Source organism: Acanthochromis polyacanthus, chromosome 23 (assembly GCF_021347895.1).
Source record: "Acanthochromis polyacanthus isolate Apoly-LR-REF ecotype Palm Island chromosome 23, KAUST_Apoly_ChrSc, whole genome shotgun sequence".
Lineage (NCBI taxonomy): Eukaryota > Metazoa > Chordata > Actinopteri > Pomacentridae > Acanthochromis > Acanthochromis polyacanthus.
The window spans coordinates 3,494,600-3,522,452 of NC_067135.1; the positions used below are offsets into that span (position 1 = coordinate 3,494,600).

The window sequence follows — 27,853 nt, forward strand, 5'->3', positions numbered from 1 at the left end:
GTTCTTTGAAATCATTTTTTTTTCCCTTGTTTTGAGAGGGACATTTTTTACAGTGTTAGCTTGATTTTGGCGCTACATTTTTAGTATGTTCAGTCAAAAACACACTTGAATATCGTGTAAAGTGACATTTATGGCGTTCCTTTGCCTCCAGGCCTCCTCCTCTGAGGAGATGGGCCGTTGGTTGGGGGTTTTGCTGGCAGAGACCGGCTCCACCACCGACCCAGCCACCTTGCACTACGACTACATCGATGTGGAGACCACCGCCAACGTCATCCAGCTGGCCAAGCAGTCCTTCTGGTGAGGAGGGGACACTCGGTTTCTCTTTGATCTTTGCCATTTTTCCTTCTTCTAATACTTGGATCAGCTGCCATGTGGTCGGTGTGGTTTTTAGAAGTAGGATTACTGCATTGTGGTGATGTTTTGTTTTTTTTTTTCCCCCTGAACTTTCTTCCTTTAAGCATTTGATAGATTTGCTCAATTTTTTTGTGGCAGACCTCTGTGGAACATGGAGCTAGTCTAGTGAATTAGTGTGTTTTATTTGCAAAGAATAATTATTAAAATAAAACCAAGAACTGCAGGGTTTAAAAAGTAAGAAAGGTTAAAGGAAAAAAATCGCTGGATACATTTTTACTCAAAGTATAAAGAACTCATGTTTTTTTATGTTCATTATGATCATGTTTTTACAAATTCCTTAATTATTTATTATGGAAACAATCACTTATTAATAAAAAATGAATGGATATCACTAAAATATCAACTAAATAATCGTCCCTATTTAATACCAACCACTTTCTAATTAGTTAATAATAAAATGATCTGATTCAAAAATAGTTTAGATTGTGTTTTTTTTTTTTATTAAGTGGGAAAATCATGGCAGATATTTGTTTTTTGACAATATATCAAATTTTATATTGAAAATAACTAATTGGGTCCAAAATCACCTCTCAAGGAAGTGTTGATTCTAAATCACATGACCTGCTCGTTTTGTGTGATTTTTGGTCATTTTGTGGGCGTTGTAGGTCGTTTTGTGGTACTTTTGTGCCTTTTTGTTTCCATTTTCAGGCTGTTTGTGGTCATTTTAGGCACTAAACCATGTCGTAGATGCTTATGTAGCGCGTCTTTACTTTAATTGTGAGTTTTGACATGTCTGCTAATGATTTGTGTTCAGTTTATTTTTATTAAGGAATAGAGGTGTTTGAACTCTGTGGCATAAAAACCAGGTATGATTGAATACTTTATCAAAGGAATCTCAGTGAAGTTTGCCGTTTTCTCTTCAGTTTCACCAGTAAGCGTGCCGTCTCTCCTAACCCGTACCTGGACAACCCGGTCAACGGCTACGCCTGTCCTACTGGTATGGCTCTGCACTACGACGACGTCCCCATAAACGGGATGGTAAGGACTCGCATGCTTAAGAACGAGCTAATGCAGCTCAGCACACAGTACATGTTAAATTTCTTATGCAGATTCACTTCAATTGTTTCTCTCGTTGCTAACTTCCACTCGTATAGCGTTAGCGGTGCTAGCTGTAGGATCTGTACCATCAATATGATGTCGTCATCTGTGTATAAGTAGAATTATCAGTGAGAAACAAAACTAAATGAACATCACGGTGACATTGCTGTCATCGGTGCTACTTTCATAAGAGTTGAGTGTCAAATTAGAGAAGTCAGAATAAAGATTGTGCCCTTTTATAATTAGTGCTGCTGTTTTTTGACACTAAGACTCAATTAATCATTAACCATTGACCTCGTTAGCCTGCAGGGCAAACATACATGTTAAATCATACTTAAAGTGCACATTTAACGTGGACTCATTCCTGCTGGTCGAAACTGTAAAGGATTTAGTTTCATCTGCGCCAAAAGAACACTTTTCTTTAGTTCTGTGCTGCAATGCCTTCATGGTGAGTATATTTTGTAAAAATAAAAATGTTACAAAGGCATACTCATGGTTAAAAATGTATCGACATTTAGAAAGCTCCTCCAGAGGCAGAGGAGACATGAAAGCAGCTGTTTTCACTGAGCAGTACTCTCCATGTTTAGTAAACTGATCTGTGTTTAAAATGTCATATATTGCAGTAACATTTGCTGTGAAGACGTATGCTACTAACTTTATACTCTTATTTACTCTTTTCTGCTCTCACACCTTCCTTTTCTCATATTATGTCTCTTCTTCTTCTCCTTCTACTTCTTATCCTGTTTTTTCCTCATCCTTCTCCTCCTTCTTATTCTTCTCCTCTTTCTCCTTTCCTTCTTCTTGTCCTTCTCCTTTTCTTTCTCTTTCTCCTTCTTGTCCTCTTTCTCCTTCTTCTTATCCTTCTCCTTTTCTTTCTCTTTCTCCTTCTTGTCCTCTTTCTCCTTCTTCTTATCCTTCTCCTTTTCTCTTTCTTCTTCTCGTCCTTCTTCTTCTCGTCTTTCTTCTTCTTCTTCTCCTCTTTCTCTTTCTCCTTTCCTTCTTCTTGTCCTTCTCCTTTTCTTTCCCTTTCTCCTTCTCCTCCTCCTCCTTCTTTTTCTCCTCTTTCTCCTTCTTTTTATCCTTCTCCTTTTCTTTCTCCTTCTCCTCCTCCTTCTTCTTCTCCTCTTTCTCCTTCTTTTTATCCTTCTCCTTTTCTCTTTCTTCTTCTCCTCCTCCTTCTTCTTCTTCTCCTCCTCCTTCTTCTTCTTCTCGTACTTCTTCTTCTCCTCCTCCTTCTTCTTCTTCTTCTTCTTCTTCTCCTCCTCCTTCTTCTTATTCTTCTCGTCCTTCTTTTTCTTCTCGTCTTTCTCCTTTCCTTCTTCTTGTCCTTCTCCTTTTCTTTCCCTTTCTCCTCCTCCTCCTCTTCTCTCCTCTTTGCTTGCATGCCTCCCCTGCTCTAACCGAAGGACCCGGCGCTGTACTCCAGTCCCAGCACTGGGGGGCGCCAGCTGAAAGAGGAGGCGCATTATGAGAACGCCGACCTCTATGAGAACATGCCCTCACCCGAGCTGGCCACCCGCTATCCTCCCAAGCAATCTTCTGCTTCTAAGTCCTCCTCCTCCACTCCTACTGGTCACTACAAAACCCCTGTCTCTAAAGTCTCTTCTAAGTTCCTCGCTGCTGATTCTAAAACTAAAGAGGTGACTAACGCTCTGCTTCTTAACGTCACGTTTTCCTCCTTTGCATGCTCACAGTGTTATAACTCACCAGTATATCTAAATCATGAGTACAAATGGCTGATTATGAGAAGAAAAATCAGCTTTGATTCTGATGTGAACACTGGAGCAGGACTTTCTGTAACATGTCATTGGAAAAAGGACTAGAAAATCAAAATAAAGCATGAGATCATAATCAGATTTGTCTTATTTGACAGTGCAAGATTTAACAATTTCAAGCTGTAAAAGTGTTAGAGGCACCACAGCTAAGACTGCCCCTGTGTGTTGTATGAAATTCTTACACTTTTATGAAATAAATACATGAATTAAAAAGGTTGGTAAGTCACACAGCAAAGGTGGACATTAGTGTCGATCAGAATACAATGTTGCAATCAAAACGAAACATTGTCTGTCAGCTTCAAATATACGTAAACAAACATGAATACAAGCTAAGTACACTGCTGTTTGAAAGCCTGGGGCCACTTAGAAATGTCCTTGTTTTTGAAAGAAAAGCAGTTTTTTTTCAATAGAGGTAACATTAAATGAATCAGAAACACAGTCTAGACATAGTTAATGTGGTAAATGACTATTCTAGCTGGAAATGTTTAAGGGAATATCTCCATCACTCCTGTGTTCTAATGCTACATTGTGTTAGCTAATGGTGCTGAAAGGCTCATTGATGGTTAGAAAACCCTTGTGCAGTTATGCTAGCACATGGATAAAAGTGTGTTTTCATGGAAAACATGAAACTGCCTGGGTGACACCAAACTTTTCAGCAGCCTTGGATGTAAATCTGCATTCAAATATTGTTTTGGCAATTATAGAGAAATTAGAACATGCACAAAATGTTGACATTATTCCCTCATAACATGCACATTTCTTCCATGTTTTCAGACTTCTGCCTGTTTACCCTTTCAGTAACTCAACTTTATTATTTAGCAGACACCAAGCAACACTGCTGTGCAGTTGTAGTAATATTACTGGAACACAGTTGGTCCTAACGCTTAAAGCTGCATTAATCAATAGTTTGGGGCCGCTTGTGGGAACCAGAGCAAGCTGTAAAAATAATCAAATCAAGTTGTAACAACAGATATGTCAGTAATGCCCTCCTGATGAATATTAGTCCACCAACTCCTTAAACAGTGTCTCGCTCTTTCATCACTAAATTCTCCTCTGGGTTAGCGTCTACCATCATCTCTGTTTGGTGCTCAACAGGCAGCAGGTAACTCATTTATGAGAGCTTGTTTACCTTGTTAAATGCCATTCCAGCTGGAGCTCGCAGGCTAAAAGCACAAAACGGTTTCCTAAAGGGCGCTAAAAAGAACTCTCTAGAGCTGCAGTTGACTTCAGAGTCTGTGAGTTTGTCACAGGGAACAACATCATCTGACCATTTCTTGTTCTGAATCATGTCAATTATTGCAGCTGTGATGTAAAGCAGTCCTCATGATTTGCATCAGTGATTCTCAGCAAAAGGCCTTTTAAATAAACATGAGTGCGACTAAGCGTTTGCTCTTAGTTTCCTGGGATAGACCCTGGAGCATATATATTTGTAAAAGGCTGAACTCTGATTGCAGCGCGACTCTTTAATAAAACGATGACTTCCCTGACTCCCATGTGCTGAGTGTCAGTGATCGGTTCTTGGCTGAAGGAAAGAGAAAACTCAGTTTATTTTCCTGCAGCAGCATGCTTTGACTAACTAGATAAGGTTTGGTTGTTGGCCACCCAGCAGCCCACCTCTCTTTCCCATCAGCCTGTGAGCCTTGTTCCATCTCTGATGTCGTTCTTTGTAATTCAATTATTACCATAACTGGGCCTGAGATAACTCCCATGACCAGGTTTTCAGATCAGATTCTCCACTTCCTGTTGCTGATTCGGTATCACTAAAATCTGATCTTAAACACTCGAGTAAGTGCGACTATGAGTGCAGGATATGTTCAATCCATGACCGTATATCTTGACTGTGTGAGTTCAGACTTATGTGGTCCTCCCACACAGTCTATTTCCTTCCTCCCTCCCTTTTGCAACAAGCGTTGGCAGTGTGTGTAATTTATATTTTTACAGGCCTGCTCTTAAGTGCCACCCTGCCTCCAGCAGCATGTAAGCCGCCACATGGTGTTGTATGGAGCTCCGCCTACTCTTTGATGTGTGTGGTGTGTGCGGCGTGGCCAAGGGGTGTTAACATCGCCTCCAAGACCGCAAAGTGCCGCTGCGCTGTAGGAAGTAGGTTTTCACCCGACGAGGTGGCGGTGATTTCAAAGTGGAGCTTGGAGCACCGTACGAAGTCGTCGTCCTGTAGACTGGATCAGTTGACCTCCATGTTGAAGATCTTTCTTGACAGAAAAATCAAACCTGATTACAGTCAGACCGAGTTAAGAGCTCACTAAAAAAAAAACTTTGATGGGACATTTTATTTTCTGAAGGCTTACTTTCAGGCTCATTTTTAGCAATATGAAATGGATCAGGCTCAGTATAAAACACTGTCTTTGTGGGCAAGGTGTCATAATGTAAGATTATGAGTTCACCACTTGTTGAGTCTTTAGTAGTTCTGTTAAAGGACACTCATCGAAATACTTTAAAATTCAAAATTTCAACCCTAGAGTATTTATGGAGGACAGGAGACTTTTTTTTACTTTTCTTCCATTTTTAAAAATTTTTAATTCAAGGTCAAACATTCCAGGAAATGAAGATATCATCACTTAGCACAACTGCGCGACCATAAAAAGTGTGAGTTTCGTCAACTAACCGTTTTTGGCTTCTCGACTTCACTGAGAGGCGGAGCAACGCCTTCGAAGTTACCAGATATGATGAAAAGCCCGATGAAGGGTCAAAAGATGGACAATCCCAAAAAACGGCAATTAAATAATGGCACAAAAGAACATTTTAGGCAGCTGTAGCTTTACACCTGTCGGCCTGTGAGTCGTTTTTGCCATTTTGTTTCATTTTTGTCTCGCTTGTTTGTTTTTTTTTGTCCTTTTGTGTTTTGCTTTATTCGTTGTTTTGTGTGTCGTTTTTGTTCTTTTGTTTGATGATGGGTTTTTTTTGTCATTTTTTGCCTCGTTTGTCATTTGTGTAATTTTTTGTCGCTTTTTAACTTTTTTATCACATTTTTTCTCTTGTTTCATTTCATATAATTTATCTAATTTTTTGCCGTTTTGTTTAATTTTTGTCTCACTTTTTTTTTGTCCTTTCGTGTTTTGCTTTATTCGTTGTTTTGTGTGTCGTTTTTGTTCTTTTGTTTGATGATGGGGGGTTTTTTTGTCATTTTTTGCCTCGTTTGTCATTTGTGTAATTTTTTGTTGCTTTTTAACTTTTTTTATCAAATTTTTTGTCTCATTTTTTTGTCATTTTGTTTCTCGTTTTTGTCATTTGTCTCATTTTTTGGATATTTTGCCTTGTTTTTGTTATTTTTTTGTCTTTTTTTTTGCATGACTTGTCATCCAGATATCTGTGACTAAATGTTCCTTTGCAGACGCTCTGTGATCTGGAAGTTGTAATGTGGAAACGATAAACTGACGCTGAATGTTGTTAGAATTGCATTTATTTTTCTGAAGACATTTCAGGTTGTTCATAATGTTTTGTAAAAAGATAATTCCTTTTTGAGAACACGGTGTTGAAGCCATTCTACGGTAGGTAGTTAGTGGCTGGTAAACGGAGCAGAAACGTATTCTTGGACTTTCTTGACAACAAGCTTGACTTGAAGTGCGTGCTAATGTCGCTTTGCTTCGTTTTTAAAGTCGCAACTGTTGTTAAAAAAAAGAAAATAGTATCTTTATAAGGTGGCACTGTGTCAGCTTTTGCAGAAATCATCTGTCATTTTAAAGCGTCCATCTTTGCAAATCTTCGTATTTCACCAGCGTTTTGCTCATTCACATTCAAAAACTAAGAGTAATATTTGTTGAACCAAAGTATAAACAGATGGGAACTGGGCAGTTCTTAATTACTCAGTAGACACATGCCATTATTTTGCTTATGCAGAGTGATTTCATGTTTGGAAATTGATCCCGTTTTTTGAACAAGTTGGTACATGTGTGTCGTTTTATGTGCAGCAGTAACGCAACTGAGGTGTTTGAACAGTGGCTTGAAAAGTCTCTTTTCTCTCCTTCAATCAGCTAAAGGGGAAGAAGGGAGCAACAACCAACGGGGTGGCGTCAAAACAGAAGGCAGACCCGAAGAATCAGTCCAAGAAGAATGGATTCAATGGGACAAACGGGACGGCGTCTCTAAAACGCAACAACTCCGGTAAGAGTTGATGTCAGAGGAGCTTATCATGCTTACACAAAGTCATAGTTTGTGTAGTTGTGTCTGATTCTAATAAAGCAAAGTTGAAATATCGTTACCATGATGGCTTTTGACAGACGTCCATCTTTCTCAGTCAGGTTTCGTGCAGCAGACAGTGTGTCTGGCCTCCCAGTCCCAGCCTCACCACCGCTGATTGCTTTCTAGCAAAACTCTGCTCCACAGCAATTTGGAAAATGCAGGATGTCCAAATTACATTTGGTTTAAGAAGGAGGAGGGGGAGGGGGGGGGATGAATAACTCAAAAACCTAAAACCTATCCCACCCTCGAGACGATCCATGTGACGCACGCGGTCCGTCCTGCCAACTCTGCGTCATGCTCAAACCGATAGCAGAAGCGAGGCCTGGAGAAATGCGGTCGCGTTAATCCTCGTGGTTCGGAATCGTTTTTTTTTTTTTTTTTTTGCCTAATGTGTGAACGAGCACGGTTGTAACCGCCTGTGTAGTTTGTCGTTCCTCCAAACGTCAGAGTGGAAACACCAAATACGTGTCGCGTCGGGTTTAGAGTGCGCCACACCGTTCTCACATTTCCATCAAGTATTCAATTTGAGAACGTCAGCGGGTGATTTTTCATAAGCGACGTTTACATGTTGGATGGTTACCCACACTGTATTTTCCAGTAAGGGACGGCACAGTCCTGGTAATTAATGACTGCTTGAAGCTGCGGCTCAGAGTTCAGTGGGTTTCTGGGTAGTTCATGTCTCACAGCGCCCTGATAATAACCGCACTGCTCTATTTTCTTTCCTGTTTTTTTCTTTGTTGATCTGGAGCCTTGTTGTCGACGCACCAACACAAAATAGGCCTTGTTCTTGTGTGTCCATTACTAGCTAATTGAATTCCTGATGGATAAATGTAGGTTTCAAATGAAGACGGAGCAGAGCAGAGCGGGCCGTGATGTCAACGCGCTGGCTGTAGACATGGAAACGGGCGTGTGACGTCAGCCATGCCAGATCCAGCTTTTTCACCCCCGCTCATTTCTAAGCAGATGCAGAGCAGTGCAAGTACGGGAAGAACCGCGTGGAGGCCGACGCCAAGCGACTGCAGGCCAAGGAGGACGAGCTGATGAAGAAGAAGCAGGAGATCAGGAGCCATCTGGCCCAGCTGAAGAAGGAGAGGAGAGACCTGCGCACGGCTGTGGAGGCTGCTGCCGGTAAGACGCAAGGAGATAAACGCTGCACGCCACACTCTCAGCATCTCACCAGGCGCGTAAAGATAATTCTCCACCCATTAGGCAAACGCTCGCAAGCGTCTCTGTCGGAGCGGCTGAAGAAGGTGGAGGATGATTGCAGGCAAAAGGAGGAGGAGAGGGTGAACCTGGAGCTGGAGCTAACGGAGGTGAAGGAGAGCCTGAAGAAAGCGCTGAGCGGAGGCGTCACCCTGGGCCTCACCATCGAACCGAAAGCTGGCTCCTCCGGCCTCCAGGTCAGAACACCTCTGCCATCTGATGATTCGTTTGTGATCCTCTTCCAGTCAATTCATTTTCCTCTCTGTTTGTGTAGTCGCCGGCAGTGTCGCGGCGGACGCAGGAGTCTTCTCCCTTCTCCAGCTGCGACACCAGTGACACCGAGTCGTGCTCGCTGCCCGTCAACAGCGCTTCACTGCTCCGCCGGCAGCAGGGCAGCCAGAAGGCCTCAACGGTCCGGGGACACGTCCTCAGGAAGGCTAAGGTCAGAGCTCACGCTGTAAGCCAGGCCTGGTGCTAGTCTGAACCACAGAAGCTGCAGCTGTATACAGTTTGTGGACGTTTGAGTTTTAACAGTTTGTGTTTGGGCCTTTAAGTATCCAAAAGCTTATAGTCAGCTCCATAAAATGTGGCTTTACCCTTCGGATGAACAGGGATGCCAGCTGTGTCGTGGTCAGAGATGCTCTTATGTACAATAGGTCTAAAACAGTGATCCCCAACCACCAGGCTGTGGGTTATTTGGTACCGCAAAGAAGCAATAAAGCCAATTAATTTTTTTGTTTCTTTTATATCGTCTTCCTGTCACTTCCAGTATTAATAAAGAACAAACGTCTCTGGAGAGCTTCTTTGAAAAGACGGAGAGGCAAAACAAGGCAAAATATTACGGAAATGAGACACAAAGTAACAAAAAATGGACAAACCACACAAGCGATACAAAAAAAGACACAAAACTACAAAAACGAGATAAAACGACGGATAATGCAAAACACAAAATGACAAAAATAAGACAAAAACTACAAGCGAGACAAAAAGTTAAATTTGAGCTACAAAATGACAAATGTCAGACAAAATAAAGGCAAAAAACGACCAACATAGGACAAAATATTAGAAAGGCAAGACACAAAAACGAGATAAAAAACGATGAATTAAGTGGAAAAATGAGACAAAAACTACAAGCGAGACAAAAAGCTAAATTTGAGCTACAAAATGACAACCGTCAGACAAAAATAGGACAAAATATTATAAAGACGAGACACAAAGAGACAAAAGACACAAAAACAAGACAAAAAACAACGAATTAAGCGAAACAAAATGACAAATGCGAGACGAAAAACTACAAGTGAGACAAAAAGCTAAAAATGAGATACAAAATGACAAACGTCAGACAAAAAAGACAAAAAACAACAAAAATAGGACAAAATATTATAAAGGCAAGACACAGAGACAAAAGACACAAAAACAAGACAAAAAACAACGAATTAAGCGAAACAAAATGACAAACGCAAGACGAAAAACTACAAACGAGACACAAAGGAAACAAAAAACGACAGAAACATGAGACAGACGACAAAAATCGTACAAAAAAACAACAAAAATACAACAAAAACGAGGCACAAACCAACAAAAGCCCTCACTGGAAATATGAATACATGAGCATGGCGTGTATTTATATTTCTGCTGCAGTGTGTGTGGTATCTGTAGGACGGACAACTGTGTCGAGTTGAGCTGGAAGAGCTAGTTTATGGACGAACAAACCAGCAGCTGTGTGTCAGGGTCCAGAGTGGAGGAGAGAAGAAGCAGGGAGAGATAGACACCAGATTAGAGGTGAGGCAGCTCTTATTTTTGTGCTGTTTTTTTTTAACATTATGAAGTAAAGACAGGTTAGTGTTGTCTAGATGGAGGATTAGAAACTGGTCCAGGTGACAGCAGGTCAGCCGACACAAACGCAAAACGTCTCTGGTGATGCAAACTAAGTAAATCCTTGTGTTTGTTTTGCAGGAATGGGAGCAGAAGAGCGGCACATAAACGGCTCAAGGCCTCGCATCAGTCTTCCTTTCGTTGCTTTTTTCTGTTGGAGAAATTGTGTATATATTTATTTAAAACTGTTCATACGGTCAGAGAGCGTGCTGAGGAGGACACAAGCATAGCATTCATGCACCAAAACGAGTGGCTGGTTTCGTATACTCCAAACACCACAACATACATAGCAACCCTTTTTAAACTTTTATACTATTGAGCATGCTTGGTGTACTAAGTTGTGCAACTTGTGTTGTCCGCTGTACTTTCTTTACGAACGGCTACCGCTCTGTTTTCTTTTCTCCCAAAGTCTGTTGCAGCAGTTTGAGTTAAAAAAATAAAGTCAAAACCAAGTATTTATTTGTAAATGTTTAAAGGATATACTAGCTTCCCTTTGTTTATTTATGTTGATATATTTAAAGTATTTTTGTAGAATTTGTGGCTCTCCACACGACGTTTCCTACAACATTAGCGATGGTCATTCGTAGAAGTAAAATCCATCAGAACAGTCGTAGCACATACCAGCTGGGCAACAGTGCAGCTCCTCTTACGGATATGTAAAGAAGCAGCAATTATTCTTCCTCTGTGATTGTGAGATGTGCTGGAAGGTGAGTGCAGACGGTGCATTATTGTTGGTTCAATTTAAGGAGATTTTCACACAAAAGTGATAAACAGAATCAAAGTCTGGCTGTAAAGAACTCTTGGCAGAAACGAGAAATTTGAAGAAGTTTGACACAGGGGTCTTTCCAGAATTGGAGGACAGTTTATTTGTTGGATTCAAAGCTGGTTACTGAGTGGAAACTAGCTAGAGTGAACTAGCCTGATTAGTGATGACCATTTGCCACAGATTTGGGAGTAGGTAACCTCAAAGAACGTGTGAAAGCAAAGGTATTTTAAGCTAGCACATGACACCCACCTGCACTCCAGTTAAACCCGTCATTCTCATTTTTAGCTGCAAAGTCTCACAGTGCAGATCTCCCTAATGGAGTAATTGTGCTTCTTTATTTAAACTCGTAGTGCGTTGATGGATGGCTGTCATTCGGCTGCAGTGGGACTCCAGCAGGGTGTGTGCTGCTGCTTGGAAAGTCGGGCAGGTCAGGCTCGGGCGTGGCCGCCCTTAGATTTGGCGCTCCGAGTCGGGAAAACTCAGAAACCCCAGCCGACGTGGCTGATGTTAGTCTCTCATCCAAGAGTCCAGCTCCTCTAATCACGCCACTGGTCTACTGTAGCCCTGTGATCTGTGTGTGTGTGTGTGTGTGTGTGTGTGTGTGTGTGTGTGTGTGTGTGTGTGTGTGTGTGTGTGTGTGTGTGTGTGTGTGTGTGTGTGTGTGTGTGTGTGTGTGTGTGTGTGTGTGTGTGTGTGTGTGTGTGTGTGTACTTGTACTTGCTACATTGTGAGAACCATTTTCTGCATTTAACTATCAAAGTGAGAACATTTTTACAAAGTGAGGACATTTTGACCGGTCCTCACTTTGAAACAGCCATGTTTGAGGGTGAAGACTTGTTTTTAGAGAACAGGTATGAATTGAGGTTTGGTTAGGGTTAGGGTAAGGATTAAGTTTAGGCAATCAGTTGTGATGGTTAAGGTTAGGGTAAGGCTCTAGGAAATGCATTACGCCTATGGATGTCCTCACTAAGATAGAAGTACAAACATGTGTGTGTGTGTGTGTGTGTGCTCAAATGTCTCCAAGGCACATTCCAAACCCTTCAACAATACACTGACTGAAATAGAGGCACTTGCTGTAAACTCAAATTGCTGTGGGTTCTGCTAAATCAAAGACTGTGACTTCGATTTTCAAATTGCTACACACTCACTCACTCACTCACTCATCAATATCACATGTTTATGGTGCTTTTTTGATACTGGCTTTACGTTCCACTGCCTAAGCTTTGCTGCCATGTAGATCCAGTTAAGTCTAGAAGGTGCTTTATTGGGATCGTCGACGGATGTGCTGTTAAAATGCACACAGTTTGGACGTCAGCGATCCGCAGTCATGTAAATATTTTCTATCTCCAGCCTGCTTTCAGATTAATATCCCACTAGTCTGCGAGCTACAGCATGTTAGCATGAAGCCTGGGCCGCAGGGGAGTTTTGTCTACAAGTATTTAGATCTACCAGAGCGGGATGTCGGTAAATGTGAACCTGCTGTACATAGCTTGGCATTGCAGGGGGAGGGTTGGTTTGGGGGGTCGACGGCTCCATGCATCAGTGTTTGTTTTTGCACCTTATACGTTCTCTACTCTGTTGTATATCTCAGACAGTCTCCACCTTGGAGACAGACATGCTTGTACATAAATGAATAAACTTCCTGACAAACAGCTCTCTGCAGACTCTGTGTGTTATTAGCGTGATTGTTAGCATTACTGAGAGAAACCGGCGTTCAGGGCATGTGTGTTGTTCTGATGAGCACATGATTTATTACCTGCTATGGATTATGTATCTTATCCGGCCTGGGAACGCCTCGGGATCACCCAGGAAGAGCTGGAAAGCATTGCTGGGTGGAGGGACGTCTGGAATGACCTGCTTCACTTGCTCCCTCCGCGACCTGGAAGGAAGACGATGGATGGATGGATGGATGGATGGATTGTGCTGTCTTTAAAGTTAAGTCATTAAGTTGAAAATTGATTTCAGTTGTTTTTTTTTTTAAAAAAACAGCGTCACAGTGCGCACTCTGTTTTGGTTTGGTGTCAAAAATGATGGCGGTGTGAGCGTTCTCACCGCTCTGACCTATCTTTGAAGTTGCTACGTGTCTCATGCTAGCTAGCTAGCTACGTCTCTGGCAGCCGCAACGGACACAGCTAACCTTTGCTGCTAATGTTTTGTCACGCTTCTGCCTTGGAAGTTATTTGTGAGTAAAATGTGTACATAAGCATCAAATAAGACTGCCATGGTAGAAGTTTCTGTTTGTTATAATTCGTTATGCAGTTAAACCGTGTCATACAGTGCAGAGTTAGCAATCGGCTTCAGTACGTGTAATACGTGTGCGTTCATGAATATATCAGCGCTCATACTGATTGATTTTCTTTTCTCTGTTGTTGTCTGTTTTAGTTTTACAAAAAACAGAGAAAACTGTTGATCAAAGTCAAGCTCAAGTAAAGCACAGAAAAGCAAGCCCTGTGTGGTATTTGAAGACTTTGAAATGTTAGCTCGCTGTCTCAGCTGCGCACTAGAACACGCACTGCAAGGGCAGCAGATGGATGGATGGAAAAACTGAAAACCCAAACCGTTCCTACGGATATCCTTTTCAATATGATGAATATGGATTCACTTGCTGGAAATTCTTTTTCTGCCCACAGAAAATGCAAACTAAAGAACTACTTTAGCAACTTTGGTGGTTTATCGATTTATTAAAAGCTGTTTTTCCAACTAGTGATAAAATACCAAAATGTTTAAGTGTTAGTATTTTTTAAATATCACATATACTATATAGAACCAAGTTGAACTCTCCTCTGCACTATCAAGAAATGTCAAGCAATTGAAAACTGTGTATTCTAAAGTGAAAATGCTGTGCTCTGATTTTGTAATTATACATAAGATCTTATTCTGCTTTTGCATGTCTTTGCTTCATGTTGCCGTTAGCTTGACAATGGTTCACCTCAGCGGCATGCACATGTTGCCGTTAGCTAGCTGAACGCGTTCTCAAGGCTTACATTCGATTGTTACTTGAATGTGAAGCGTTTGGTGACATGACTTCTAAAGCTGAGTTCCATTTAAAGTCAGAAACCAAAATGTCCATCTGTCTGTGAAAGTGTCAGAAGTGAATTCCTACAAATTTGATGCAAACAATTACACCCCGTCAAAAGTTTTGAGACGGGTTCTAATTTATTTGAATGAGAAAGTGTCTTAAAACGTTTGACGGGGGTATACTTTGACTTGATTAAATTTTGGTGGTCAGTGCAGAGATCACCACCGGCCGTTAGGGGCCTCTGGTTATGCCAGGTCAGGTGGTATTGAGAGAATAAGAACCCGCTGTTGGCGGGATTATCGCTCATTCATTGTTGTTCATGCTGGAGTGGATGTACTGAGCTGTTCTGCCCGTTACATGTAAGTGACTCTCTATTATCCCTGTTATGAGGAAAGTGAAGGCTTTAGCTTACGTTTCTGCCTCTGTATCATTTTAGGGTTTCTTCATCGTTGTCATTAAAACATCTGTCTGACATCGAGAAGCGTGTTTCTTCATGAAGAAACCATGGTGGTGGTACAGTGCTCCGTCCCCGGCTGCGCGTTTGTCTCCGCCGATGTGTCCGAAGCTCTCGCCATCGCCCTGCTGTCGAACCACGGGCTGGCTCATCAGCCTCTGCCCGTCCCGGCCACGCCACCCCAGGCATCGTCTCCCGCGGGTCCGAAGCTAGAGCGCCCCACGGTTGATGTCGGCGTGTCCATCGAGGAGTGGAACCTGTTCACGCGCCGCTGGGAAGTGTTCCGCGCGGGATCGGGCATCACGGACGCCCAGGCCCCTTTCCAGCTGTTCCAATGCGCCGGGCCGGACCTTGGTGACAGCCTTCTTCAGACCAACCCGGATGCTGCGACCGGACCTGCGGTGGCCCTCCTCTCCGCCATGCGCTCGCTGGCGGTCATCCCCGTGGCTGCGTGCGTTCTGCGCACCGAGCTGCTCCAGCTGCACCAGGAACGGGAGGAGACGTTTCGCGCCTTTGCAGCCAGGGTGCGCGGCAAAGCGGAGACGTGCGCCTTCCACACTGCGTGTGTGTGCGGTAGAGACGTGGATTACAGTGACCACATTGTTCGTGACGTTCTTATTAATGGCATTTATGACACTGATATCCGCCGAGAGACTCTTGGTTTTCCTGATGTGCTGAATAAGACGGTGAATGAGGTGATTGCCCTGGTAGAAAACAGAGAAATTGCCCGGAACGCTGTACCGCCCTCCTCTCTGTCAGCAGTATCATCTTTCCGGCGCCAGACCGGCGCACAGGCGAGCACCGCCCCTCCCTCTGCTGACGTCAATAGGTCTCAGCGGGCGGCTTGCCGTGACTGCAAGGGGATTTTTAATGTGTTTACTGAGGGGCCCCGTGGGTGGAATTCGAAGCCCCACCAGGTGTGTTTGGACTGTTTCAGGGCGCACAGGAGGGGGAGACGGCAGCAGCCGGCTCCGGATGGTCAACAGGCCGCTGTGAGTGCTGGGCCGATCGCCCAGATATCCCTGGTCGACTCTGGCTCCGGTCGCCGTAGACGTAGGGGTCGTCACGGGGGCCAACACCAGCATAGCACCCTGACACCCTCAGGTGCCATGACTGGGCCCGCTAGGCTCCCACACCATATCTTTACTAAGGGGGAGTGGCGACGCGCTCGGATGAAGGAGCACCCCCGGGTTTCGATTCAGATTTCTGTTGATGGTTCGGTGAGACCTGGAGGTGGTGCTGGCGCCCCACGCCCCCCAGCGGTGACGACTGTGTCTGCCATTGCAGATACTGGTGCTCAGTCGGACATTTGGTCTTTGGAGGAGTTCCACAGGTGTGGCTTTTCACAGGATGACCTGCACCCAGTCGCCCTCAGCCTGTCAGCAGCTAACCGCTCTCCAATAGCTGTCGAGGGAGCATTCTTCGCCAGGCTCTCCACAGTGCCTGATACTGGGGTGGCGACTTCCTGCCGCTCCATGGTTTATGTGAGCAGCTCGGTGAACGCCATGTACCTCTCTTATGAGACTTTGCTTTCCCTCGGCCTCTTACCAGCTGGTTTCCCCTCGGCAATTGTTGGGGGGGGGCTCGTGAGTGGAAGCACGTCAGGCGCCCAGCGCACTCCTGCTGTGTCCCCTTCTCTTGGCTCATTGGGAACCGCTGATGGTTGCAGGGGCTCACCTAATACCTTTGTGGCCAGGTGCCCGTGCCCCCTGCGCACGACCCCCCCGGCCCACCCTGCTGAGCTGCCTTTCCCTTGCGTGCCAGACAACAATCATCGGATGAAGGCTTGGCTGCTTGACAGGTATGCCTCATCCACGTTTAACACCTGCCCCCACCGGGCGTTACCATGCATGGACGGGCCTCCTATAGAGATCCATGTGGACCCTGCTGCAGTGCCACGGACCTGCCATACAGCGGCCACCTTGCCCCTGCACTGGCAGCAGAGGGTCTATGATGACCTAATTAGAGACGAGGCCCTTGGTGTGATAGAGCGTGTTCCTTACGGTGAACCTGTGACGTGGTGTCACCGTATGGTGGTCACTCGTAAACATGACGGTTCACCCCGGAGGACTGTGGATCTCTCCCCCCTCAACAAATTCTGCCAGCGTGAGACGTTCGCCTCTGAATCGCCATTCCACCTGGCACGCCGTGTTCCGAAGGGGACCTGGAAGACCGTTACTGATGCTTGGAATGGGTACCATAGTGTGCCCTTGCGTGAGGCAGATAGACACCTCACCACGTTTATTACACCTTTTGGCCGTTGGCGTTACACCCGGGCGCCACAGGGTTTTCTGTCCTCCGGGGACGGCTACAACCGCCGCTTTGACGCTATCATCTCAGATTTTGAGCGTAAGGAGCGATGCGTTGATGACACTGTCCACTATGACACTGACCTAGAGCAGCACTGGTGGAGGACTATTGACTTCCTCACCCGGGTCGGCCGAGCTGGTATTGTGCTGAACCCGGACAAATTTCAGTTTGCGGAAAGGGCGGTTGACTTTGCAGGCTTTAGGGTCTCGGACACCACCATTGAACCTCTGCCTAAGTACCTGGATGCAATTCGGGATTTCCCCTCCCCTGTGTCCACGACAGACATCAGAAGCTGGTTCGGCCTTGTCAACCAGGTCGTCAACTACGCGCAGCTGCGGGACATAATGGCGCCATTTAAGCCCTTTCTTAGCCCGCGCTGCCAGTTCTCCTGGTCCCCTGATCTGGAGTCTGCGTTTCAGGCGTCCAAGCGTGCCATAGTCGAAGCCATCCATGAGGGCGTGGAGATATTTGACATGCAGCGGCGAACCTGCCTCCGTCCGGATTGGTCCAGGCGTGGGATTGGGCATTTTTTGCTCCAGCAGCACTGTAACTGCGGCACTGGGCTCCCAGATTGCTGCCCGGGTGGATGGAAGATCACTCTCGCTGGCTCCCGCTTCCTGTCCCCGGCTGAGCAGCGCTACGCTGCTATTGAGGGGGAGGCCCTGGCTGTGGCCTGGGGTCTGGAGCAGACTAAAAACTTCACGCAGGGATGCGATGACCTTGTCGTTGTTACCGACCACAGGCCCCTGGTGAAGATATTTGGCGACCGCACGCTGGACGAGATCTCCAACTCTCGTCTCTTTAGACTCAAACAGCGCACCCTCCCATGGCGGTTTGACATCGCGCACCTTCCTGGCAAGAGCAATTGTGCTGCTGACGCTGCCTCGAGATACCCCTCCCCCTCTGGCTCGGCTGATGGGCCTTCTGTGGGCTCACCGAGCGAATCTGACGTTGAGGAGTCTGCGCTGATGGCCTCCATACGTGAGGATGCGCGAGAAATGGCTTCTATACCTTGGTCCCTCCTTGCGGTGGAGACTGCTGCAGATCCGTGTCTCTCCTACCTGTTGCACCTCCTTGAACACGGAGGTGTCATGGATGACCGTGACCCGGCCCTTGGGGATCTCTCCCCTGTGTGCAGGTCTGTCTACACGCATGACGGTGTCCTGCTGTACCATGACCGCGTTGTGGTTCCAGCCTCCCTCCGCCCTCGGGTTCTTCAGCATCTTCATGCTGCCCACCAGGGTGCCTCAGCCATGGGCCGGCGCGCCCGTGCAATTGTCTACTGGCCCGGGCTGTCGAAGGACATTCTGTCTACGAGGGAGAGGTGCACGGACTGTAACCGTCGCGCCCCCTCGCAGGCAGCCACACCCCCCCTCCCGTCCTCCCCACCGTCCACCCCTTTTGAGGCAGTGTTTGCGGACTTTTTTGACTATGGGGGCCGCCGCTACCTGGTTGTGGGTGACCGCTTATCGGGCTGGGTGGAGGTGCTGAGCTCTGCCACAGGCACCGACCCTGGGGGCTCGGCTGGCCTGGTCCGTCACCTTCGCACTTTCTTTGCCACCTTTGGCGTTCCTGAAGAACTCTCGAGCGATGGGGGCCCGGAGTTCACTTCCGGTCTCACGGAGCGCTTCTTCCACTTGTGGCACGTCCAACACCGCGTGTCGTCTGCCTACTTTCCCCAATCGAATGGGAGGGCTGAGGTTGCGGTGAAGGCAGCTAAGCGTCTCCTTATGTCCAGCACTGGCCCCACTGGCAACCTTGACCACGATCGCTTTCTGCGCGCTATGTTGCAGCTGCGTAACACGCCGGACCCTGACTGTGACCTCTCTCCTGCGCAGATCATTTTTGGCCGCCCGCTCCGGGATTCAATGCCTTTTGTGAACCGACTGGAGAAGTTCACCAACCCGCACGTGCGGCCTCTCTGGCGTGAAGCTTGGGCAGCTAAGGAAGAGGCCCTCCGGACTCGTATCTCTCGCACCATGGAGGCTCTGGGGGCGCACTCCAGGCCGCTCCGGCCCCTGGCACTGGGGAGTCTGTGTTCCTTCAGAACCAGCACGGCCCAGACCCCCTTCGGTGGGATAGGTCAGGCGTGGTGGTCGAATCTCTTGGCCACGACCAATACAGGGTTAGGGTGGATGGTTCGGGCCGTCTGACCCTGCGTAACAGACGCTTCCTCCGTGCTTTTGCCCCAGCCACCACCTGCCCCCGCCGGCTGCTCCCTGCTCCTTCGTCGTGGCCGTCGGCACCGGTCCGGGAGTCTCGCCCTGACCCCCCGGAGGTGGTTCCCCCACCTGCAGTGTCCCACCCCCCTGGTCACGACTCGGAGGCCCCCCTGTCGGCCCCTGATGTTGTGGCCCTCCCGATGGACGGTCCTCATGGCGACCCTGCCTCTCTGGTTGTGGCCCCTGCCGCGTCTCCCCGGCCGTCGCCGTTGCCTGTGTTGCCCTGTGCTCGTACGAAGAGGCCCCCCAAGCGTTATGAACCTGAGACGGGCCGTTGGGTGTTGAGCTAAGTCCGTTACTTTGCACCTTGTTTAGGCTTCACGGACTGGGGGGGATGCAGAGATCACCACCGGCCGTTAGGGGCCTCTGGTTATGCCAGGTCAGGTGGTATTGAGAGAATAAGAACCCGCTGTTGGCGGGATTATCGCTCATTCATTGTTGTTCATGCTGGAGTGGATGTACTGAGCTGTTCTGCCCGTTACATGTAAGTGACTCTCTATTATCCCTGTTATGAGGAAAGTGAAGGCTTTAGCTTACGTTTCTGCCTCTGTATCATTTTAGGGTTTCTTCATCGTTGTCATTAAAACATCTGTCTGACATCGAGAAGCGTGTTTCTTCAGTCAGAGGTCATGTCCTTGGCCACAACTGAAGAATTCAGACACTGATTACGCCAAAATTTCCCACAATTGAGGATCTACTCATGACATTTTGTAACCAAAAGGTCAAATTTAATTTCCCGTTCTGCAGAAGCTATTTTCGGACCGTAACCTGGGATAAGGGACCATATTTCATATTTGGTCAGAAGCTATACTGTTGAAGGTAAACTTTGCTTTGGTTGGTGGAGTTCTGGCAATAATTTTAGTATCATTCAGCATTATTGGTGTAAAACAGAGGAGCGTCTCTGTAGACCCCTGTGCGAAAAGTGAATGCCGTCCTGTGAGAGAGGAGGAATCTTACGTCACATGTAGTTGTGAGGTGTCACCTTTTCTGTGACTTTTGCTTGAGCTGCATACAAGTAGGACGTTGTGTTCAACAGAAACATTTACATACAGGAATCCACTACAATCCACTACAACTCAACAGGTTGAGCCCCTGCCTTCGATGTGGCGGTCGTGAGTTCGAGCCCAGCTTGTGGCATTTTGCCGCCGTTCTTCGACATTTTCTCAAAGTGCTGTCTTATCAACGACGTGGAAGCATATGAGAAAAGCAGGCGGGCCGCACCAATGCTAAACTTTGATCTCAAGTAGAGGGCCACAAAATATCATCCCATGGCCTATGGGAACAGACTCTGTGCTGCAGGACCAGTTCAAGCACACAGACTGGAACCGGTTTGCTACTCAGGCAACCACTCACTCCCATATTGACATCGAAGGCTATGCTTCCTCAGTAATGGATTACATCTCCACCACCATAGACGGTGTCACCACCCAGAACAACGCAACAACGCCTTCAGATCTGGAGACGCGCAAGCCTACAGTACAGCCAGGGCTGTCCTGGAACGGGGCATCAAACGGGCCAAGCACTGCTACAAATTGAGGGTTGAGGAGCACTTCACCAACTCCAACCCTGGACGCATGTGGCAAAGCATTCGGGTAATCAGTGACTACAAGCCCACCAACTCCTCCACCCCTCCCTCTGACACATCCTTCTTAAATGAGCTCAACAACTTGTACGCTCGTTTTGAGAAGGACAATCATGCACCCGGGAAAAAAGCTGAGCTGGCTGACGACCACCAACCTCTAACACTCTCCACCACTGATGTTGAAGCAGTGCTGAGCAGGATCAACAGACACAAAGCTGCAGGCCCTGACGGCATCCCTGGACGTGTGCTGAGAGCATGCGCTCGGGAGCTGGCGGGGGTCCTGACGGATTTATTCAACCTGTCCTTGGCTCGTGCTGTTATCCTGACCTGCTTCAAATCCACCACCATCGTGCCGGTACCGAAACACTCCACTCCGACGTGCCTGAACGACTACAGTCCAGTGGCACTCACCCCCATCATATCCAAGTGTTTAGAGCAGCTTGTTCTGGCACATCTCAAATCCTGCCTGCCCCCCGCCCTGGACCCCCATCAATTTGCCTATCGCAGGAACAGGAGTACAGAAGAGGCAGTCTCCACAGCGCTGCACTCTGTCCTCTCACACCTGGACAATAAGGACACATATGTCAGAATGCTGTTCTTAGACTTTAGTTCAGCATTCAACACTGTCTCCCCCTCTAAGTTGGTAACCAAACTCACAGATCTGGGCATCACAGCTCCTGTCTGCAACTGGTTACTGGACTTCTTGACCAACAGGCCGCAACATGGTCGGTTAGATCAGTGGTTCTCAACCCCGTTCCTCAGGACCCCATGTCCTGCATGTTTTAGATGCTTCCCTGCTCCAATACAACGGATTCAAATGATCAGCTCGTCAGCAAGCCTCTGCAGAAGCCTGATGACGAGCTGATCATTTGAGTCAGGTGTGTTGGAGCAGGGAAGCATCTAAAACATGCAGGACATGGGGTCCTGAGGAACAGGGTTGAGAACCACTGGGTTAGATCACCACTGCTCCTCCACCCTCACTTTAAATACCGGTGTACCACAAGGCTGTGTGTTGAGTCCATTCCTCCACTCCCTCTTCACCCATGACTGCAGACCTGAACATGGCTCCAACGCCATCATCAAGTTTGTGGACGACACCACGGTGATTGGCCTCATCAAGAACAACGATGAGTCGGCCTATAGGGAGGAGGTGGATCACAACCTGCTACTCAACACTTCAAAAACCAAAGAGCTCATTGTGGACTTCAGAAGGAAGGCTGTCACCCATCCACCCATTCACATCAATGGTGTGACAGTGGAACGCGTGACCAGCTTCAAATTCCTGGGAATCCACATCTCACAGGACCTCTCCTGGACGACAAACTGCTCCAGCCTGGTCAAGAAGGCTCACCAGCGCCTATTCTTTTTGAGGACTCTGAAGAAAAATCATCTCTCTTCAGACATCCTGGTGAACTTCTACCGATGCACCATCGAGAGCATCCTCACCAACTGTATCACTGTCTGGTATTGGAACTGCTCTGTCGCTGACCGGAAGGCGATGCAGAGGGTGGTGAAAACCGCCCAACGCGTCGTCGGAGCCTCACTTCCTGCCATTGAGGACATCTACAGGAAGCGCTGTCTCAGAAGAGCAATAAACATGACAAAAGACCCCTATCACCCAGCACACAGTCTGTTTGCCCCCCTGCCCTCTGGGAGGCGCTACAGGAACCTGCAGACAAAATCCACCAGGTTCAGGAACAGTTTTTTTCTTACGGCTGTCTCCCTGTTGAACTCTGCCCCCTGGTGTCCCCATCCCTGTTCACACACACACACAGTCCGGCAAAGACTGAGGGAAGCAGAGGACTTAAATAGCTGAGGGAACAGGTGAGTGGAATTGGACTGATTGCCTGCAGCTGATACCAAGCAGCAATCAGTTGGCTGAGTGCAGGGAGACTGGGGGCGAGCGAACTGGGAGAGAGACAGAAGGGAAGGACGACAGACGGGGGAGACAGAGGCAACCAAACCAAAACACACACAGAAGGGCAACAATGGGGAAAGGAAGGAAAAGGGGGGACAAAAGGGCAGGAGCAGGACCATAACCATAGCAGTACCCCCCCTCCAACGTGCACCTCCTGGCGCACGAAAAAAAAACTCAATGGAGGTTGGGTGGGCGGAGGGGGCCTGGATGGAGGGACTGAAACGGCGAAGGTGCTCTGGGGGCCGTCGGGGAAAAGGAGGCTCTGCCTTATAATAAAAGACTGCAGAAAGTTTGCTCCTGATTTGTTTCTCTGAGGAAGGTCACTGGTTCATTGGCCTCTTCATGCAAAAAGTGTTGCAGTAGATTCCTGTATGTAAATGTGTGATGGAACACATTGTTCAAGATTTACGTTTTTATAGAGGACACCACACACACTCTGCTTGTAGCAAGTGTCATCAAGTAGTGAACCTCGTCAAATGTGAATCTTTCACATGCATCTCACAGAACTAAAACAGTAAAAAGCATGTCACAGTGACCTTACAAATCTCATCAGCTCATTTTTCTGTCTCCATTCCTCAGAAACGAATACAGAGATTTACCCAGCTGATTCAGTCCAACATGTTGTTGGATTGGAGTCATCTTTGCTGCCAAGGCCCAGTAACCACATCAACCACGGTATCCACAAAAAGTATTCACGTCTTCAAGAAGAATTCTTTCTCTGATTAACTCCAGTAAAAACATGGATAATTTTACTAAATTAGTTCTTGTTTTATGAAGGGTTTGTTGATATATTCTTAGCAACCTGTTTTATTTGAGATTCAGTGATTGAAAACAGTGAAAATCTTTTATTATAGCTTTTGACAGTTATTTCAGGTTTCTGGAGTGGCAGAAAGAGATAACCAAATTCCCCAAAATTTTGATTTTTGTTCCCAAAGTTGAGTCAAATTTGCTCATTTTCAACAAAATAACATCTTATTTGCATATTGAAACAATCAGTAGAGGAGGATTTTATACAACATGTAGCTGCACTTCAAGCAGTGTGTGTGTGTGTGATGTCCTAGAAACAAGTAAACCTCCTTGAAAGATGTGTTCCATCACACATTTACATTCATTAATCCACTGCAACACTTTTTGCATGAAGAAACCAGCACACCAGTGACCTTCCTGAGAGAAACAAATCAGGAGGAAACTTTCCACTGATTTTTCATGATAAGGCAGCGCCTCCTTTTACCGTCCACAGAGCAGCATCGTGATGGAGAGGGTCTTGCTGGCTCTCTGGTGTCTCTCAGGTCAGTGGATTCTTTGTTAATGTTTGTGATTTAAATACTGAAGAAAAGGTGCTTTGTTAGTTGGGGCCACCTTGTATTTTCTAAAGTTCTGATGTCTTGTGTTTCTCCTACAGGGTGGTTCGTCCTCCCCTCCTGCCCTCTCCATCAGTACTACTTTGTGAACCAACCTTTGACTTGGCATGAAGCTCAGACCTACTGCAGAGAGAGATTCACAGACCTGGCCACCGTACACAGCATGACAGAAATGAACCAGCTTATTGACACGGTTTCCTCCACTGGTTACTTCAATCCATTCTGGATTGGTGCGTTTAGTGAGATCAACTGGAAGTGGTCAGATGGGAGTGAGGCTGAGTACAGGCACTGGGGAAGTGGTCAGCCTAATTCTGTCCTAAATGACCTCTGTGTGACGTCTACAGCAAAAGGATGGTTGGATGTTTCCTGCCTGTTCAAGCAACCATTTGTCTGCTACAAAGGTAAGAGCATCAATCATGCATCCATCCATTGTCTATACACCGCTTAAGTCTCATTGGGGTCGGAGAGGAGCTGGAGTCTGTTCCGGCTGATTTAGGGAGAAGGCTGGGGACTTTACAGAAAATTTAGAATACTACATTAACCTCAGCATGTTTTTGGAGTGTGGGAAGAAGCCGTAGAAAACCCACGAATGCACAGGGAGAACATGCAAACTCCATGCAGAAAGATCCCAGGAAGACGGGGACGTGAACCGGGGATCTTTTAGCTGCAAGGCATCAGCTCTAACCACAGAATGTCAATCACATTCAGGATAAAAATAGAAGTGAGGACACTCCTGTGAAACATCAAGTAAATATCAAATGATTCAACATTTAAAGTAACTGCATCATTTCTAAGTTCAGCATCTGGGGATTTGCTCATATGCAAAATAGGAACTCACACACCAAAAGTCAGTACGCCTTTCATTGGTGGTGTGCTTCAGATCATCATCAGGTGGGAATATTCCTCGTTTGCCAAGCCTCTGGAGGCTGGGTCAGCTGGGATAGCCTCCACCCCTTGTGACCCTACAGAGGACAAAGCGGTGTATAGGTAATAAGTGGATTGATGCTGTATTCACCTTTGTTGCCTTAAGTTTCTGGCTTGGAGCTTGAATTTTCAATATAACTCAGAAACAATATTCACACAATTTTTCTTGTGTCATTAAGTGATATTGCACAGGGGTGCACTCACTTCTATTAAAGAGCCTTAGTCTTAAAGAAATACTGTTTTCAAATTCAGTATGTGATCTCAATTTCTCCCTCAAATTGCAGGAACAAAACTGGATCCTGAATTCGTTGTTGTGAATGAAAGCATGACTTGGTCCGATGCTCAGAAGTACTGCAGGGAGAACTACATAGACCTGGCCACTGTGAGGAATGACGCAGAAAACCAAAGATTAGGATCTGTGTGGAGATGGATTGGGCTATCTAGAGATGCTAATTCTCAGTGGTCTGATGGGAGCAGCTTCAGCTTCAGCTACTGGGATCGTGATGGAGCAGGATTTGGCTCCAGGACAGTCCTCTGTGGTGCTGCAGGTCTTTACAGTTCAGGAAAATGGAGCTTTTGGTACTGTGAAAAAAAATTCCCATTCATCTGCCACAACCCATTTGGTGAGTGCTTTGCTGCTTCTCAGTGCTCATTTCTTTACATTCATGTGTTTGATGTCACAGAAGCCATTCCAAGCATGTTTCATTTATCCTCTTCTGTCTGTGTGTGTTTTTCTAATAAAAGTGAAGAAGCGGGTGGTGAAGCTGAGGATCAAACTGGACGACTCCTCTGTGGATCTGAACGACCCTGCTGTGAAAGCGGCGCTCCTGAAAAAGGCAAGTCTCCAAACTCCATCCTCACACACGTTTTAACTTCCCACCATTCTGGGAGCAGTGATCACAGAGCTAATGTGAGCTAGCTACCAACAAATGCCACAGATTTCAGTGTGAGTGGATGTTTTCCAACGGCTGCCATGTGTGTCTCTCAGCTCCAGGACAGAATGGAGGAGGAAGGAGTGAGTGGAGTCACCCTGAAGTGGAGAGAGCAGCCTGATGGGGAAGTCTGGCACAGAGAGGATCTCTAAATAACCTCACCTGTATGTCAGCTGAGCTCTTTAAATACGTGTGTAGACTAGAGTGCAACAGCGCCCTCTTGTGTTTGAATCTCCAATATGGCTGCCTTGAAGAACAGAGTGTGACATTTAATGAAGGCTGGCAGCTTTAGTCATTGTGGACTCTTGTTAGCTACTAGTTTGTGTGTGTTAGCGTGATTTAATTAGCAACATTTACAGTCGTGACAAGTTTGCATTTTATCAAAACAATCGAGTGTCTCCACCTTCACCAATTTACTGGACTTCTGACGTGTCTTCAGACAAGCGTTCTGTAACCTTCTCATCCTGATTTTTGCTCTCTTTCTATTCTGTGTGAGATAACTAATAAATGTCAGTTTGCCTGGGTGTAGTCATTCTTTCATAGATGCAGACAGATATTAACCATTAACACATCAGAAAACAAATCCCTGCAGCCTAAAAAGCATCTCTGCCTCATCGACCGCCGATATAAAAGTCACAGCATCTTTTAAAATGCAGAAAAGAATTTTGTCATTGCTTAAAACTCTACTCTTTGAAATAGTGCATGCTCTGAACTGGCACTGTGTAATTAAAACTGAGTTGAAGTGAATCAGGTGAAGCAGCCTCATGCAATTTAAAGATGAAGTGCAGAAGTTTTAGATGTCAATAATCATCTATACACGAAGTGCCCAGAATAAAAGAGAGATACTCAGGAAGAACACTAAACAACACAAGGCTGGTCAGTCCAAACGGGGAAAGATTCTCAAAATAAATTTGTACAACCACACCAGATGAAATAATAAAGTGCCACATCCAAGTAAGGGAAAGAACAAATGGATATAAGAAAAATATCTGCAATGTGACAGTAAGAAAACTCAAGAGAACGCATCTATAAACAAATGACACAAGATATATACACTATATATACAATATAAATCAGAAAAAATACAAAGATACAACAAAATTTAAGAACATATACACAAATGAATTGCACTTTGGTTTATTGACACATGACAGTTTGTTAACTGATACACTCAACGACAATTTAGAGTTTTTATTTACAGTTATATTTATGAAATTAACAGTGTTTAACAAGTGGACTACAAATCTCAAACGAGAACTACTAACGGAAGTGACAGCTGTCAGTAGATAACTAGACTGAACCAAGGAACAAAACCCTCTGTCTAAAGGTTTTTACGAAAATGGCGTACTGCCAGAACAGAGCACGAATAAACATGACATATAAACAAAACCCACTAATGGGCCAACAAAAAGACAACACAATTTTAACGAGAGCAAGAGGGCTAACCCACAGAAGGTACTACCCAGGCAGGAGAGCTAGAATGCAGAGTGTACAGAAAGGTAATTCTACAACAGGAAATGAAGCGACGTAGCCTAGCCGCGCTAGACAACCCACAGCGACAAATTTAATTCTCTGCCAGGGTGGGTCTAGTTACCCTCCATAAGGCTCGAGGCTGGATTCTCCTAAAACTGGCCGGACCAATCACCATGAAGTGTAGAGTCAGAAGGCGGGCGTAACTAAGTGACGACAGAGGCGTGACGATTCTGACAGAAACAACCGGCGCACAATAAACAATTATCTTTCGACTCGGCTTTGGCCACAGCCCTTAAAGATTTGAAGCTAAAATTCAACTTGAAAGATAAACAAAGGACGGCACTGAAGTGTTTCATTGAGAAGAAAGACGTATTTGGACTTATGCCGACG

General features: G+C 46.0%; 3 protein-coding genes across 9 annotated transcripts in view; all 3 read left to right on the forward strand.

Annotated features, from left to right (window-relative positions):
- The window catches only part of afap1 (actin filament associated protein 1), a 108,561-nt gene extending 95,641 nt beyond the window's left edge, over positions 1 to 12,920 (forward strand). For 3 of the 7 annotated variants that reach the window (XM_051944051.1, XM_022218914.2, XM_022218911.2), the window contains exons 11-18: positions 152 to 297; positions 1,278 to 1,392; positions 2,859 to 3,092; positions 7,217 to 7,346; positions 8,385 to 8,552; positions 8,634 to 8,824; positions 8,902 to 9,069; positions 10,584 to 12,920. In XM_051944051.1, coding sequence (XP_051800011.1) covers positions 152 to 297; positions 1,278 to 1,392; positions 2,859 to 3,092; positions 7,217 to 7,346; positions 8,385 to 8,552; positions 8,634 to 8,824; positions 8,902 to 9,069; positions 10,584 to 10,610 — 1,179 coding nt within the window. In that variant the 3' untranslated portion in view covers positions 10,611 to 12,920. The remainder of the gene's footprint in view (positions 1 to 151; positions 298 to 1,277; positions 1,393 to 2,858; positions 3,093 to 7,216; positions 7,347 to 8,384; positions 8,553 to 8,633; positions 8,825 to 8,901; positions 9,070 to 10,583) is intronic. The other 4 variants (XM_051944053.1, XM_051944052.1, XM_022218912.2 and 1 more) reach the window with 3 other exon arrangements.
- A 1,299-nt stretch (positions 12,921 to 14,219) lies between these two features.
- Positions 14,220 to 19,563, forward strand: LOC127532471 (uncharacterized). Its single transcript, XM_051944198.1, has 3 exons — positions 14,220 to 14,646; positions 14,724 to 19,133; positions 19,244 to 19,563. Exons 2-3 carry the CDS (start codon positions 14,792 to 14,794, stop codon positions 19,561 to 19,563), a joined length of 4,662 nt encoding a protein of 1,553 aa, XP_051800158.1. The 5' UTR covers positions 14,220 to 14,646; positions 14,724 to 14,791.
- Positions 19,564 to 23,127: 3,564 nt separating this feature from the next.
- On the forward strand, positions 23,128 to 26,514 carry LOC127532418 (macrophage mannose receptor 1-like). Its single transcript, XM_051944064.1, has 5 exons — positions 23,128 to 24,062; positions 24,176 to 24,535; positions 25,343 to 25,681; positions 25,803 to 25,894; positions 26,047 to 26,514. Exons 1-5 carry the CDS (start codon positions 24,026 to 24,028, stop codon positions 26,140 to 26,142), a joined length of 924 nt encoding a protein of 307 aa, XP_051800024.1. The 5' UTR covers positions 23,128 to 24,025; the 3' UTR covers positions 26,143 to 26,514.
- Positions 26,515 to 27,853: the final 1,339 nt, after the last annotated feature.